The 17518-nt window shown below is 36.4% G+C and overlaps 1 protein-coding gene across 1 annotated transcript in view; it reads right to left on the bottom strand.

The window, feature by feature from the left end:
- The window catches only part of LOC311207140 (macrophage mannose receptor 1-like), a gene marked incomplete at its 5' end in the record, with an annotated part of 34995 nt that extends 17477 nt beyond the window's left edge, over positions 1-17518 (bottom strand). Inside the window, 14 exons of the mRNA XM_084283040.1 lie at positions 2232-2376; positions 2988-3075; positions 4455-4582; positions 5894-6093; positions 6939-7087; positions 7970-8085; positions 9238-9351; positions 10582-10736; positions 11574-11756; positions 12575-12721; positions 13838-13951; positions 14871-15032; positions 16207-16380; positions 17458-17518. Of these exons, the coding sequence (XP_084139166.1) occupies positions 2232-2376; positions 2988-3075; positions 4455-4582; positions 5894-6093; positions 6939-7087; positions 7970-8085; positions 9238-9351; positions 10582-10736; positions 11574-11756; positions 12575-12721; positions 13838-13951; positions 14871-15032; positions 16207-16380; positions 17458-17518 (1936 nt within the window). The remainder of the gene's footprint in view (positions 1-2231; positions 2377-2987; positions 3076-4454; positions 4583-5893; positions 6094-6938; positions 7088-7969; positions 8086-9237; positions 9352-10581; positions 10737-11573; positions 11757-12574; positions 12722-13837; positions 13952-14870; positions 15033-16206; positions 16381-17457) is intronic.

Below are 17518 nucleotides of genomic sequence, written 5' to 3' on the forward strand. Positions count from 1 at the left end.
ACTCTCAAACTTACCTATCAAATAGTCAACTACTCACAAGTACTGAAAGCATAATTTTCTTAACACCACACATATTTTCCACTGTCTAGATATATTCCTACTATCCTGATGGCTTCCCCTTTACTTGGCAAGTTTGTTTTTAAGAGAGTCCTGGAGAGAGCCAGCTGATGTATGGAGAAGCAGTATATACCCCACTTCCTCATTACAGTACAGACCAGGAGGAAGCAATGAAGCTGATGCTATACCCAGGGCTAGCTATAGTTCCTCAAAGGTAGCTCTGCTAGGATGCCTGTTGTTGGTTTTTTTTGTTTGTTTGTTTGTTTGTTTTTGTTTTTTTGTTTTGTTTTGTTTTGTTTGTTTTTCTTCACAAACAACAGAAATTCTATTAGCTTTCTACTCATTCAGTTAATTAGCCTTCCTCATTTCTTTTGAGCTTTGATATAGAGGAACACATTATTAAAGAAAGAACAAAAACAGTTTACATGAGAGTGAAGCAAAATAATAATAATAATAATAATAAAAATCTGTTGGAAATTTCTAAATATTTTCTCCTTAAGCAGATAATGAAGAATAGTACTAGGTTTATTCAAATATATTCATAGTGAATTTACATTGTTCACCTAGTTTGGATTTTATTTTTTAATCCTAATTAACTGTAACTGTCCTTGCTTTTCAAAAAGGAAAAAAAAAATAATTTGTTGTATATGCACCCTTGTTCTCATCTCAACAAAAAAATTGTCTTCATGAATGTCATACCATCTAAGAGACTTTAATAGAATGGTCATAAAATGATGTTTTTTTTTGTGTGTGTGTGGTTTTTTTTGTTCTTTGTTGTTGTTCTTTGTTTTTAACTCCTTGAGAAGCAGCTGGAAAATTCTGGAAACCACAAGGTTTCCAGGTGAGCAGAATTGCTAAAGGTGAGCTGTTGCTGATGGTGCAGACAGTGGTTGTATAGGCAGCACCCACCAACATGAGTGGCTGGTGACTGACTCTGTTGGACTTAGCTCCAGTTGTGCTGCCTGCTGCCATTTGCAATGCTGTGGGAGTGACCAACAGTGAATAATTTATGAAAAATATGCTCAGTGCAACTCCTTCTTTCAGGAGCAGTATGGTAAGACACTTAGTGAACAACGTTATGCATGGATTTCAAGGCACACCAGGTCAAACAATGAGGTTAAGTGCTGAAAAATGAGAATTAACAGCTGAGTTTCTCCCCTCTCACAGGTATTATCATCTAATCTATACACACAATAACAAGGTCTAATTTAAGTATTTATTTATTTTTAACTTCTGAAAGATCATCTAGGGTCAAGATAAACTGATCAGTCTCTCTGTCATATTTTCTGAACTCCCCCTGAGTAATCCCATCAAGAGCAGAAAGCCACATCTGTATGAAGCAGCTTGCCCAGCATGCCAGAAAGGGCTGCACAGAATGTGCTGCTCCAGGCTGGTGCACAGAAGTCAGGGGTTTGGTGGTGTATTTGCAAGACTAATCTACTCACAAGGGAACAGTGATTCTTCCTATTTGCATAAGTAATTTTTCAATTACTCAGTAAGTAATTTTTCACTGTTTAAGGATAGCTGTTTGTTGGCAGAAGTATATGAGGTATACCCAGTTCTGTTTGTGCAGCTCCTTCTCCCTTGCCCACACTATCATGCCTCCTACTCATTCCCTGTGTGAAGTCAGCTTTCTTTTAATTTTAGGGAGCTTTTAAGGTGGTTCTAGGAGTCCCTCAAGGTTACGCTAGCTTCTGGTTTTGATCAGCTTTTCAGAGTTGCTGATTCCTATAGCAACATCTCCCTCTGTTTGGTTCCCATTGTTAGTTTCACAACGGGAACCAAAGCTTTTTTTATCTTTTGTACAGTGAACTCTTAGTCCCTTCCATCTTTAGGTCTCCTGGGTAAACCCAGAGCAGATAGAAATTGAGGGAGGAGATAAAAGCAGAGAAATCCTTGCTAAAGAGATAAGTATCTTTGTCTTGCAAATTTATTCAACTTGTGACAGGAAGAGATAAAGCCAGAGATAAAGTAAGAGGGATATCTTTAACTTCCTGCATCTGAGTACAATTGAAATAGCTCAGTTCATTCCTCTCCTTTTGTGTTGCATTCACTACTCTACCATTCAAATGAAAAATACCAAACATATTTCTTCCTTTCAATTGGTTGAAATCCATACAATTTGCCTTTGAACTTGTGCTTATCACTCCAATTAAATAGTGAACTAATCATACCTTTTTTTGTTTCACAAATCCAATTAAGTAAGTGTTCACAGTACAAGTCATTCCAGCGCATTTGGGGTGATCTATTAAACATAGCACAATGTTCAATTTCTTCATGGTTGTTGGGTTCATCTTTATCCCAGTTCTCATAAATTACCTGTGTGGAAAATACATCTCAATTACCATGTGTTTCAAACTGAGTGGAAGTGACTGTGTTTGTCATCATCACACAATTTCAGGGTTTCATCATCCCAAGCACTTCTTTTATGGGATTAAAAGGAGATCAGAGAGCTCTGAGAGGGCTCTGGAAGTCATGCCGATCAGCTCACTTTACCCCTTGCTCCCCAGAGAAGGTGGAAAAATTTCACTTTATGGTAAAGCATGTTTCTTGTGGAGGAAAAATAGATAGATGGAGAAAGTCATGTTTATCTAACTTTGTAAGAGATGGCAAGCTGATTTTTCTGTACTGTCTGTCACACAGCACTTCCTGGTCTGGGATGCAGCAAAGATCTAGGAGCTTGTACTGTGGAAGATGGGGTATAACATGGCACCAGGAATGACAATACAGAGCTTTGTGCTTCTGTTAGAGTGCTAAGATAGTGCTAAGATAGTGCCATCGCTAAGCACTGCAGCTCTTCAGCTGATGTGTTAAGTGCTGCCCTGCACCTGCCAAAATTAAAAGAGATTGGAAGAAAAGCATAAAAACATGAAAATCTATATATTCTAAAAGTCAGAAGGGCAATTAACCTTCAGCAAATAAGTACTTACAGGAGAGCCATCAATCCAAGCAAATCCTTCATCAGGATTTAAGAGAAACAAACCCATCCAGAATCCCTGCACGTGCACTCCTTTATCCCTAAAGAAATCATACAATATCAATGCTTGAATGTAGAAAAAGGAGCTATGGTATAAGTGCTAAAAAGCATGAAATCATACACTTTTCTGTCATATCTGAATTGGGAGCTTCTTGTTCACTGTTGGCCCATAGCCAGGCTCACTGTTTGCACCCTTTCCAAGTGTACTTTCTTGAGACAAGGCATGTTGCACTTGAATTTAATTTGAATTTATTTGAATTTATTTTGAATTAAGCAAGTGGAGTGGCATAGCACTAGTCTGGGCTCCCACCCTTGAGTCAGAAGCATAGTTCTTGCTTGTAGCAGGAGTTCACAGGAAAGGTTTTAGTAAAAGTAAAGCATGAATAGAGAGATGTAATATGATATGAATGAAAAAATTTTAAAAATATATATATTTTTCAACTTCTCTGATTTCCTTCTTGACACTTCAATTGAAGTTTATTTAAAAGTTTCTGTTGTTTATCTCCTCATATTTATGAATCAGATACAATAGGTTCCTATCTCACTCACTATATAGCAGGAAACTTTCCCTTCCCAAAATTTTAATAGGCTAAATCAAAGAGCTTTAGGAGATGAAGAAAAATATGCTCACTTCTTCAAAATATTAAAAAATAATAAAATGAAAATGGATGAGATCATGAAGACTTTTCTATATAATAGTTTTAAATCTATTTGAAAAATTTTAGAAATTACACCTGAATACACCACTATGTGAAACACAGTTTTTTGTTTAAATACCTATATATTATTTATCAATGAGATGTCTTAATATTGAATATGAAATGCGACCAAAAAGTAGTGGTCTGATTTGGGGGGAAAATGCTATAATTTCTAGATTGTGTGTAATGTGGCATTTACAGCATTTATATAAAAGAATGAAGATGAATTCTTGCTTGTTTGATTTAAGTCTTCAGTTTATAGTCTGAAGATTTCCACATTAATTCCTTGCATTTCAGTTTATGTTACATATTAGCTCAAGGTTTGTTTTTTGTTTTGTTTAGTTTAGTTTTGGTTTGGTTTTTGAATGTGTGTCTTAAAATATGAACCATAGCCATTAAAAAAAAAAAGGCACAAACCATTTAACGCCTCCCTTTTGGAACAGGGCTAACATGTACACACTTGAGCAAATTTGGAGAAAGCCATTGATGAAAAACTTATGAAAATTTCAGAAATATCAAAAAATGAAATATTTGAAATATTCAGGTTGAAATATACATATTTTTTGAAAATGTAATTCATTATGATATTTACAAATTATATCTTTCCATTTTCTTTTAAAAATTGCTTGTTTTTATTTGCTCGCTTGTCCAGCTCCCAATACATTTTGATAGAATTCTTATTTAGCACTAACATGAAAACGAAATGTTGTGCAAGTACTCACAATGCTAACCGCCTTATTAAAGTTTGCTCCTCTCTTGATTTGATTGTGACCAGATTTCCTCCTATTTCTCTACAGAATTCTTCAGCTTCAAACCAAGACTTCTTTAGGTTTCCCTCCCTCACAAAAAACTGTTGAGAATAAATGTGATAATAAATTACTAAATATAATATAACATATAATTAACTATGTAATTAAGATCAGTACCACTTCAGCATCTCTTTATTCTTGAGAAAGGCAACATAACATCTGTCAAGACCTATAATATTAAATGTTAGTAATGTAGACTGTATTTTTTTCTTACTTTCCTCTATTTTAAAATAATAAGGGAAGAGTAGTGTAGGAGACTAGGGAGAACAAAAGTTGTCACAATAATTTATCACTTAATTGGAACTTTGACCACTGAAAGGCTCAAAGAAAAATAGAAGAGTCCAGTCTTAGCATTGTGCAGTAGAAAGGAGGAAATTATTGAGAAATTGAAGGTGGTGGGTAGTTCAATATGTTAGAACAGAAAACATAGCATGAACAGTAAGAGTTATAATACAAGGTGCTGTTACAGGGTGAGGAAGAGATTTTTCTGTTGTGCAAGCATACATATAGCTCTGCTTCCTGATGTGAAGTACACACATTCATGAAGTAAGGAATTGTATGCTTGGCATTTTTGAGAAAGCAGCAATTTGGTAAATGGCAAAATCAATAATGTGAGTAACAGTAATTAACTGGGTGTGACATAAAAGTCGAGAGACTTTTAAATACAGAGCTAAAATCATCTCTGTCCTTCGAACAGGCGGAGAGTCTCAAGAGAGAAAGTGAGAGGAAACTTATGTAAAGATCTGGAAGAGAAATGTTTCAGATTATTAACCTTTCCTTGTACTATTTTGCTTTTGCTTTTTTCTTAAAAAAAAAAAAAAAAAAAAAAAAAGAGAGAGAGGGAGAGAGAGAGAGACATTTCTAGGCATTTTTTGCTAAAACAAAGGAATGAAAGGAATGCACAGAATTTTTACTTGCTGATGTGTCACCAATGGCAAACTAAGTCTGGATCTAAAAGTATCACATTCTCTGATAAAAGATTGTTGAAGGACCAGGCTCCCATAAGTTTTCTCTTAGAAAATAATGTCATAGGCAAGTGACACTGACAGCTCTTGAGATATGTTTGTTTGAACTCCAAAATTCTTGGACATAAACAAATGGAGTGAGGTTCTCACCTGTTATGTAAATAAAAGAAACATTTTTAGCTCTCTATTTTCATTGTAGCAAGCTTTTTGTTGTTGAGTTTTGTTATTTTTGATGGCTATGTCTCACGGGTTGGTTTTCCTCTTCCAAGGAGAAGATGATTCTCCAAAAATGTCCCAGCACTGGGTCCCTGCACATCAGGATGAGCAATGCAATGACCCCTGGGCTCCCCCGTGCTCAGGCTTGCAGGGAAGGAGACGCACACTGACCTTGTAGCACGAGTCTCCCTGGGAGGCTCCATCCCAGCCCTCAGCACAGGCAGCTGCAGGCACCTGTGCAGGAGGAGCAGGGGGAGGAACGCCTGCTGCCCACTGCTTGCAAAGAAAATTTGCTGTCTCCTGGCAGCTAATGACATCCCATAATCCAGCATTCATTCCAGTTCCCATGGCAACACAGCCTTGTTCTTTTCCTTTGTGATATATAAAAGAAATGAATGAAACCAAAGTTTAATTGCTTTATAAGAAATAGGATATTTGTTTTTATTCATATAAAACTGTGAAAAGGAAGATGCAGATTAAAAGCCATCCTGGATATAAAATTATTCTGAGTATCTCCTGCCACAGCTGAGATAAGGGTCAGTATGTCTCAGAGACCCACCTTTCCCAAAAATGGATTTAGGATACAAATATTCCTCATCTTGCCAACCCCAGGCAAATCACAGGACAAATAGCACTTGATTTTATTTACATTTACAGCAAACGGACTGTCAATTACTTTGTGATTCTCAATATCGGAGTAATTCAATTTCAGGAAAGGTGATATCAACTACAGTAAGACTTTCTTGAAACATAACTAGCTACAGAGAAAGCAACGGTTTCCAGTCATATGTTCTGCTGAAATGCAGTAGAGCAGGACATTTGCTGTCCATTTCTCACACAGGCACCTTGTGGGTCAAATACTCAGCTCATAGTCATTTTTCTCAATTTGATGAGTTGCTGTAAACAGGTGTTTAAAACGTTGAAAAAAAAGAAGACCCATGGACCTTGTTAAGTCCTCTACCTTGTTGGTTTTGGTCTAGCTCAGGATACATATGCTTCTCTACAACTTCACAAATAATGAGTAAAGCAGCACCTGGCACTCAGCTGCAAGTGTATGTTATACCAGGGGCAAACAAGATCTGACAGTGTTGGTCACCTACAGCTGTAAACACAAAAGTACCTGCTCTAATTTCCAATATGAGGAGCTGGAAAGCAGAAACCTGCTTGAATTTCAGAGAGACTCTGATCACAAGGGATGTGCCCATGCAGAGCTTACCTGGCATTGCTGAGTTCCAGTGTGTGAAGAGAGGAGCTTCACCACTGGTCCACCTGAAAGTCCCTTGTTCTTCTGTGTCAGAGAGACCAATCCAGAAATATTTTTCAGACCTCAGACCAGTCAGGCTAATCAGAAAGGCTTGCTCATTTCTGAAGTGGAAAACATTATTCAAACACAAAATACTATTTGCAATATAAATCTGATACAAATAGATGTATCTCTACCATGCCAGCACAGCCCCAAGGAAACTGGTCCTTAATGAAGTTCAAGCAACACCTCAGCAAGCTCTTAAGTGTAGTCAGAAATATTTAGTGAAAGACACCTTTTCCTCTCCAAAGGTATTTTTACCTCCAAAGGTATCTTCTTTCCTCTCCACCTGGTTCTGTGAAACATCACAAATCACAACTCACATCAGTTTATAATTGTATACTGCTATTGTCCAAGACTTTGTGATGCCTCAAATCTACCAGCAAGTCAGGACCAAACCACTGTTAGCTTTGCTACACATTGTCTCTCAAAGTACTCATCTTCCTCAGAGGCCATGAAGCCTTCAAAGACCATTTGAGATATAGATACATGAGATGACACATTCTGGCTATGGAAGGAATGTACAGAAAGCATTCTTATATTTGTTCAAAATTTGGCTTAGGTGGTATTTTAGGGAATATTTTTAAAGATTTCCAATATTTAGATAACATTCATCAGTAAATAAAGGAAAAGAGTAGTAGTCACTTTTCAACAGAAAAGCAAAAATAAAGTAGAGGTTTCTTTAATTAGGAATTGAAAATTAAGAGATAATGGAACTCAAGAACCCTCAAAATCTGAAAATTGTTTTAGTTAGTTAAATAAAATGCCCTAAAATGTCTTTTTTTTTTTTTTTTTTACTACATAGATAATTTTATTTTGCTGATTATTTTTGAAAACTGTTATTGAAATGGTTTGAAAAGCTTTCTAAAATATACTTTTTTTTTTTTTTTTTTTTTTCATCAGAAGTACTAACTTGGAAGTAGAAAGAAAGATATTTTTCCTACCTGGTTTCCACTGTGGCTAGATAGGCTTTACTTTGTTCACATTTCTTATTTGCATCTGAGAACGTTACAAGGTCAGAACCCACCAAATAGCAGTGAGAACCATATCTTTTCCAACCCTGTGAAAAACATGAGGTTCTTAATTTGAAATTGAATTAAACTTCAGTATAGAAATTATCTCCACTATTTTGTATGTAAATATTTGATGTTTAGTTTGTTGCCAATAGGCTTAAAAACAAGATAAGACTAGGCAAATCTGTTAATAAAAAAAAAAAAAAAAAAAAAAGCCTTGTTTTGTTTTTGTTTTTGTTTGCTCCTTCAAAGACCTTTTTATTTAAAGGATGACATCATGATATTACTCTTTATCTCTTCAAATTTTCAAAGAAAATTTTGACTCTGCTATCATATTCCAGTATTTTGTAAGGTTGAGATTATGCAAACCTCACCATAATAAACCAGTGATTCATTCAGAGGGAGCTGCAGCCAAGTCTTCCAGAGCTACAGGATCTGACATAATGAAGTGCAAAAATATTCTGATTCTGAAATTAATTCAGCTGTAAGCACAGCTCCCCAAAGCTGCCCCTAGCACCCTTAGAGGAATGTGTAAGGAAACTTTCTGAGCCAAGAGGAATCCAGATGGTGCTTGTTTGTAGGGAGGGTGGAAAGAAGGAATATCACCCAAACACCCATGCTTCTTCCTGTTGTTAGAGAGATTTATGCTGGTTGGTATAGATTTAATAAAACGTGAATTTTGGGAAAAATACTAGTTGGGAAAAAATAACCTGCTGATATCACTGAAAGGCCAACTAAGTAGTCTATCAGTAGTAACATGGTATGGAAAAGCTAATCTTATATTTTAAAATATTTTATTTCTTTTGTAGTTCTTACTGTAAAGATTTTGCTATGGGGACTGTAAATAGTAGATCTGAGAGAAGGGACAAAGTGCCTTTTGGTAATTTTGCATGTTTGGCTACAAGCATAAGTAGAGAGAATAGTAATGAAATTATTTCAGATATATGTGATTTTTTTACAAGGTGGGTCACCTGGAAGTGAAAGAAAAGTATTAATATACACATAAATGAATCTTGACATTCTGTAGTATTTTCAGAGTACAAATGAAGTATGAACATATATTAGTAATTTGCTTATGGGAAAAGACTAAGTTTCCTCAAGAGTAGAAGATACAAACAAATGTAAAGACTCTAAAAGAAGAAACAACAAGTAAATTAATTCCTATTCATTTTTCCCAACATTTGTGAGAGAACATTTACTTTTTGGCAGCCTGGGTCTATGATCATCTCTTTTTCAAGAGATTGTGGTGAAGGTTTCTTTTTACAGATGTAACCAAGTTGCTTATCACAAACATCAGTTGCCCAGTATCCATCCTGGAACAGCAGGAAAAAGAAATACATGTAAAAATATTGGCATTCATAAACATAAGAAAACTGCTACTTCCCTCCTTCTTCACTACAAGGCTCACTGAAATGTATTACATAAGAAGACTGTAGAATTGTCAATGGAGACTTATTTAAATATATATATATATATTTGAGGAATAGTTTAACATTTGAGGATATTTTGAGATGAAAGAAGGAAATAAATTACATCTTGAAGTCTCAGCATTATTGCCTATTATAACTATCTGTTTCATGAAGGGATTTGTAAAGATATATCTCGTCTGGTCCTGATGGATCTGCATTTACAGAGGCATTATTTCACTATACTTATGGACAAGAGATCAATGAAACTGAAATAATGCGTATCTAAGTGTGTGACAGTAAAACCTATTATTTCATTCATCAAGGAAGAAACTCTGAAAATGACTGCTTTCTTTTAAAAATAGAATTATGTAAAAAATAAAATTGAATGTAAAGCTTTTTTTTTTTCCATAAAATCTGGTTTAGGGTCAATTCCTTTGGTGCCTAATAGTGACAAACATTAATAAAGTTCTGCAGCATATCAGTTGTGCATTTTCAATTTATTTATTTTTTAAAGTTCATGACACTTTTTGTGTGTGCCTTTGTGTGTGTGTGCGTATGTGTGTACTTGTGTGTCCATGTATCTAATAAGCCAAACACATGTGGCATAAAAATAAAGTCTGACAGACAAGCCGTGAGAAACACTATAGGGTTTTAGGTTAGATTATTTGGCAGATAGATGTAACTCACATTACAGCTGAAGAACCATGCCCTAATGCCAGGTCTTCATGCCTTAATGAAATGACACTGCGGAACTTAATGGTCTATCAGACTGGAAGACAAGGTATGCGAATAGCATCTATGATAGCATAACATATTACTTGCTCATTCTCCTCCCTCTCCAGAGCTACAACCTTTTTTATTGCTGCAGCCAGCAGAATAAGGCTAACGTAAAACTTCTGAACCTGGCTTTGTACCAGGTAAGAAATTTCAAAAAGTAGCCCGAGGAAAATAATGCCTTTCTGTTTCTGATCTCCACTGTACTCTGAAGTCTCATCTGGCTGATGCCAAATTTATGGGGAAAATTATTTTAAGCTAAGATATAAAAAGTTTCCTGAACAAGTATGTAGGGACAAGTGACTTCAGTTTGAGGCAGTTATTAGCTTGCATTTCTACACAATGACTGCATAGTTATACCTGCCCCTTCATAACAACACAGTCCTCTAGACCACTCATGTAGGTGGGATGTCTGCGCTGCCATCTGGTGAATGTCACACGAGTCCCGTCGCTCCACTCAAAATAGAAGTGAGCCTTCAGGTCATTCAGACCCAGCCATAGCTCTTCTGTTGGCTCTGAAACATGAAAAGAGACAGGTTTGCTTATGGTCTGCTATGCAATACTATGAATACTTCCAAACCCGTAACAAACAGTGACTGATAGAAGGTGGGATGTGGTACGCGACAGCTGATTTTGTGCTTCAACAAAAGCTCTGGTTTCTGTTCAGATCTGTAAGAGTGTATGTATCTTGGCCTCAGATGCCATCCAAGAATTCTGAAATAAATAAACACATGGCTTTTTATGACTGGCAGAAGATTTTTGCAAATTTTCTGAGTGCCTATGACTTGGTAAAACAAAATACTTGGAGCAGGGAGTGGCTGTGTGTGTCCTGCCAGTCAGGAGATCATACTGAACACAAGCCATCAAGACATTTGTCAAAACATGTCTTTAACAGGGGAGCATGAGAGGGTCTGTAATGGCCAACCAGTGGTGGTCACCAAGTCCAGTATGTAAGGCACATGGTTGCTACAGATCCAAGGAAAATCAAAAATTTTATTTTCTTGGAAGAAGATATATCAAGAGGTTAACCTCAGCAAGAAGTTAAATTTCTTTTAGATTTGGAACTCATTTCTAAACCAATTAACATAGCAAAAAGGCACAAATACTGTGATTATTGGAGGTTTTTACGTGTCTCTGTTAGGAATATTTTTTTTTTTCTTTTCCTGCTTTAAAATGTTTTAAAATGTAGATTATATCTTGATAAATATATATCATTGTTTATGTAACTGCAGCAACCAGAACACAGGTTAGATATGGCCTTCAGCTTGTGACATTTCAGAGAAAACATTAATATTTAACAAAGCCCATCTTTTTTATTACAGATGGGACAAAGAAACTACATGCGTACTCACTGTTATCAAGCTGTGACACTAGGAAGCTGTACTCAGCGATGTTGTGGACACTTGCCAAATCTCCATCTTGCCTCTTACATGAAGTCAGAGCATCCTTCCACGTTTTGGGTTCTCTTTGAATGCTGTAACAGTAGCCTGCATACGGCCACCAACCATTTGTGCATTTAATAGGTCTCAGTTCCTCTAAAATAAAAGCACACATTTTTAGCATAATTTCATGAAGAGAAAAATAAAGAACACTAGAATGAGGTCTCTCTAGCACTTTTTACAAGTAGTACTATATGAATAAACATAAAGCTGCAGTTAGAAATGCAAATACATTCAAATGAAAAACAAATGTCATTAAGGCACAGTATGCTCAATATGCAAATAGAGTGATAAGAATGATAAGTCTTCGTATCTTAAGTAGAGCATCACTGAAAACTACCCACATTATGTCAGAGATGCAATTTAAAATTATACTCTGGGAGGAAAGAGAGACCAAAGCTCTGTTTTCTTCCTGCTATAAGAGTAGTTTTTATAACATTCCCAGATGACAGCCTCTGGTAGATCCCTCCTGCATGGGGCACGTCCATAGACACAAGGTGGTGTCATTGAAGCCATGGCCCACGGATGAAATGCCGCCTGCACGAATACTGCTGCTCCTCCTGCTCTGTGCGTATGCACTCATCGAGTTACACACTGCTGTTGAGGAAATTTTTTACATAAATATTGGAATAATGGCAATTGCTAATTTGAATCAAATGAGAAGCATAAAATTCCTACTGTATTTATGCAAATGTGATTGTTGACACTGGTTACTGTGACAGAGCAACTTCTATCAGTTTCACTAAAATGAATGATAGATTGAAGGAACAAAATAATAATATTCTCCGATGGATGATTAATATATAATGAGAGGTTGAAAAAAAATGTTGCGTACCTTTATGTCTTGCGGGTGTTTATAGATTGCTCTTTCTGGAAGTTAGAGAAAAATCTTTCTTTTTATTTGACTAACTTACCCTTGGGTATACTGTCAGGTTTTGAACTGCACTTTCTCTTTTTACAGATGTAGCCAAGTCTCTGGTTACATGCTTGGTTTTCCCATTTAGCGTTCTGTCTAGGATTCATCACCCCACAGATTTTCCCAGGGGCTGAGAAAGGATTTCCTTTGAGTAGGAGAGAAAATAGTATCTCACAACAAATATAAACAAAAAGATCAACAAAAAGATCAGTAGAAACATGAGATTATTCTGATTTTTTCTGTGCTTGATATGAAGAAGCCCTCCCCCATAAGATAACTGCTGTTGTAGTTTGCAGGATGCTGTTTTTGGTCTATGTTTTGAGAGTGGAGTATGTACACTGAGTGAGATGAATGACTCTATCTTGATTTCATCCTAGGATAATATTGGGAACTTTCTATATCTTTTCATTATATCCTGGTGCTCATAGACAGAACAGTGGAAACTAGGTCTCCATTCTGTTTCAAAAACTTCGTAAATAAAAATATTCACCTTTAAATTATATATCTCCAGAAGAATTTCCAGTTCTACTCTCCTATAAAAGTTTTTCTTTTTTCTGTTGTGGTGTGAATGAACACCACAACAGAAAAAATAAGCAGCAGAGGAAATTGCCTGATAGAGAATTTTTGAAAACTTAGAGTTTTCAAAACATGAACATAACTGGGTATTGGCCAAATTGAAGTCCTCACTGCCCTGGCAGTGGCAAACTCCACACCCACCACCCACACCTCTGCCACCAGCTCTGGGCTGCTTCTCCTCCTCTCTGGGTAATCTTTCTCCCCCTGTGTGAGGAGCATCACAAGCCCACCCTTGTCTCTATTCTTACAGGTGGCCCAGTGCTGCTTTGCATGTAGTGTTGAGGAATTATGAGCTGGCTCTCAATAATATTTAGAATTTGACCAGACAGCATAGTGCCACTATTTCCTAAACACTTTGCTACTTTTGGAAGGCTTGATTTAAATTTATATTCTTGGATAAGATGTTATGGAAAAATTCTGATCTCTGATCTGCAGGGTTATACATCACTCCAAAAGAGACTCTCCATTCATAAACAAGTTCTTTGCTTATATGAGAAAATAAAAGAACCAGCTATAACGGATGTCCACAGTGAACTTTGTAATTTGAAAGTGTACTATAAAAATAAAGTGTTAGGTCTTTGGCTTTTGAAAATCAGCATGGACTTCCCTGAAATAAAAGCAGCTGGGGTAGTTTTTAGTTGGTTTCTTATCAGAATCCATTCAAAGATTATAAAATAGTTCTTACCTGGAGCCCAGTTTAAATATCTGAAAGGACTGCCCCCAGCCCATTGCCATCCACTGTTGAAATTCAAAGTGTTCAATCCAATCCAGAATGCAAAACTGAATTTTTTTGTTAGCTCTAAATTAGAAAAGAAAGTCATGGTACCTCCTTATTCTCATTATTAGTATATTAGTATATCTAAAAGAAATAAAGTCAAAAGTACATTTCTTGGCTTAAACCAGTTTAGACTAAAAATACTGCTTTCCACATTAATGAAGTTCACAGATTAAAAAAGTAAGATTTGCAAATGAGTTAGTAAAAAGATAGCAAAGATCCCATCTTGGTAGCAAAAATGAAAAATTAACATCTGATTTTACTACTTATTAAGTAATTACATCTCTCACTCTGCCACAAGTCCCTGTTTCATTACAAAATAAGAGATATTAAATAAACAAAACAAAACAAAAAATATTTTCATAAGAGTATTACACTAAAATATTTCTGTAACAGATTTCACGGAGTAAACACATCAAAAAGCTTAATAAGACAGTGCGCTAGCAATGTTTTGTATGAAAATGTATCCGCAAATCTAGCCACCATCATATGTTATCATTTATATCCTCTATATTATTAAAAATAATCCTTGAACCACAGAGGAAAGAGGTACATTTGAGGAACAGTCAACAGTCCTGCTGGGGAATGAGTGCACTAAAGGGGAAGGCAAGTGGAGGAAACCTTCCCTGATGGAGCAAGCTGTAGAAGATGTGGCAACTCCTGCTTGGAGTGCAAAGGTGGAATGGGGCCCCTTTCTTCCCAGAACTGATTCATGACCAGTCATTCCCCCTACCCCAAAAACAAACAAACAAACAAACAAAACTGCTAATGTAAGGGCACAGAGCACCTCCCTTTTGTCTCCTGCCAAACCACACCTGACAGCCTGTCTTCTTCACTGAGCTGGAAGAAGACAAGGCAGCCAACTTTGTCCTGTAGAGCTCTGGGGCAGCACAACTCCCATGCATAACTTATGGTTTTACAGTCCTGTTCTTTATAATTTTACCTCCTATATATGCTTGCTCATGTGTCTCTGTGATGCTTAATAGTTCTGCATTTTGCTGCTGACAGCTTTTCCTTGCTTGGTGCCATGTTAGAGACGATTCTGAATTTATCTGATAGTGAATGCCAGTTGAAGCATCTTCTATCCAAAATCTTTCTGTGTCATCTGGAAGAAGAAGTGAAACTGAATGCTGTTCTTAGAGGATTGGCATTGCATCAACTAAAAGCAAATGAAGTATGTGAAGCTGCAAAAGCTATAAAAATGCACAGTATTAACTGTATGGTGTCATCAAGTCTAAAAAAATTGAAATTGGATTAGTCATCAAATAAAAAAGTGTATTTTTTAAATTAAAATCTTATTTAAATGTTGTAAGTTTTTAGAAGGTATGAGACAGTATGCAATATTTGTTTTTATTCACAAAATGGGTACTAATACTAGGTAAACCAGACACGTCTGTATATTAAAGAAAAAAAAATCCTGGATGAAGTCAAAGGAAGAACTATGACACTGGAGGCTCTCCAGAAGAGGAATTCCCTCTTAGTTCATCATCAAAAGAAGTAGCGTCTTCAGACATTTGAGTACCTGGCCCTTGACAGTCCAAGGAGCTATAAAAATGGTCTGTGTAGCACCAATCTATAGATCATCTGCAATCTTTGTTTGCAGAACAACTCAAATCCTCGTGAAATTGTTGAGCTATTGGGAAAGCAGTTGGCAAGGAAAGCAAAGCAGTCTGTGTTCTGAGGTAGAGGAATCCCAAACATAGGTTTAGTACAAAGATGGCAGAGGAGGATAATTTTAGCAACAGCATTTTCTAGGCTATCCTTAGGAGACAAAAAATAAACAGGATATGTATGTTAAGGGAGAAAAAAAAAAAAAATATATATATATATATATATATATATATGTATATACATCCACTACTGTAAGTGAGAATTGATACAGTATGCGCCTGAGGAATAAAAAGTAATGAGAAGAAAGGAAGATAACAGTCTAGATTCAAGCTGGTCATGCTATGCGCTTAAGCCACAAAGTGAGACATCTAAGAGCCTCCTCAGTTCTTTAGTCCCTGAAGAGAAACAAGCACTTCCAACAGGAAAGTCAGAACCTGGCTGGGCTGAACCATGCTCTGGAGGGAACTCTTCCCCTCCACTCACTTTAGAGGGAGCACTTGTCTACTGGAGCTAATATTCAGACAGTTGTTTTTCATTGGGGCTACCCTGAAAAGGTTTGATGTGAGGTTGTGAAGCTTGTATCTGATAATAAACCTCATTGCTAGCTCAATAGATTGCTTTCTCAACACCATTTCATGACAAGTTAATAAATAAAATTCAGGACTTACTTATTAGTGGGCAAAATCCATACAGTTTATCAGCATCAAAGTCTTCAGTTGTTGCACACCAGAGCCAGCCATCTGACCTACCAGCATCTGTGCACTCATTGTATTGTTTGCCTTCATACTGGAAAGGGAACACACAAGGCTGTCCATTGGCATTTCCTCTTAATGTAAAGGTTTCTATGGGGAAGAAAGAGTTAAGAGAACATATGAAAATGATCATAAACTCATAAATCTGATTTCCTAGCAATAGACCTATCAGTCTCTCTGCCTATCTAAACTGAGGAATCATACCATCCTTTTTATTAATTTAATTTAGCTAGAGATTTTAAATGTTGCATTAGTCTGCTTTGGGTTTTAAATGTTGTTTTTAGAGTTTGATATACGCCTTGTAGGAAAGTCTAATTCCGCCCTGTGATGATAAGTTGTGGCTCTTGAAGACAGAAAAGCCTCAAGTATATCTCAGATAATAAAGGAGTTCATTGCATGGTAGTATTCTGTGTAGCTCAGTTGGTCAGGTTGTGACAGACATAACTAAGCAGTAAAAAGTTTAATTTTCAACTGCACATTTCCGTATTTGTAGAGTTACTGCACATTCACCCTCAACTCAGATTCTTTAAGGGTAGCAATGCTTCATATTTTTAAATTATCACAGTATTGCAGAAGAGTTATTTTATCCTGAAATTTCCAACACTTGCTCCCAATCTCACATTCATGCAAACACAGCCATCCACTTTTTTTTTTTCTACATACATTATTGTCTTACTATTTCTTTCTCTGTGGCTATACCCAGTGACTGACATATGCCTTTAGACTAGAACTACTCTTCTAATTCGGTCAGACTGGAGGGGAGGAGCCAATTCTTTCTGCTCTTACCTCACTTCTTGAAGTAGAAGAGAAACTTCTACAGCTAACATGAACATATGGCTCTAAATACCTGTGACTGATTACTGCAACATGGAGATTATGGGGAGGGTAAATGGAGAGAGCTTTCCCCATCTCCCAACACCCTCCTGTTCACTCCTATCTCTTTTAGTATTTTCACAGAAACACCAGTTTAAATACCTGCTTTCCCCTCAACATTTCCAAATATCCCTCCTTTAATTCTCTGAATCCAGAGCCACCAGTACAGTACCTAACATACTCTTTACATCCTGTATCAAATCTGATAGCAAATAAAAATAATCAACACTGTAAAGCTGACCAAGGAAAAGAATTTTCATATCTAGTTTAACACAAAACCAGCAGGAGACTTACCCAGTGACTGTAATGTACCATGCATGAGGGAAAGAAAAAACAGGAACTGGGTGAGAGTCAT

Source organism: Netta rufina (assembly GCF_964035555.1).
Source record: "Netta rufina genome assembly, chromosome: 2".
Lineage (NCBI taxonomy): Eukaryota > Metazoa > Chordata > Aves > Anseriformes > Anatidae > Netta > Netta rufina.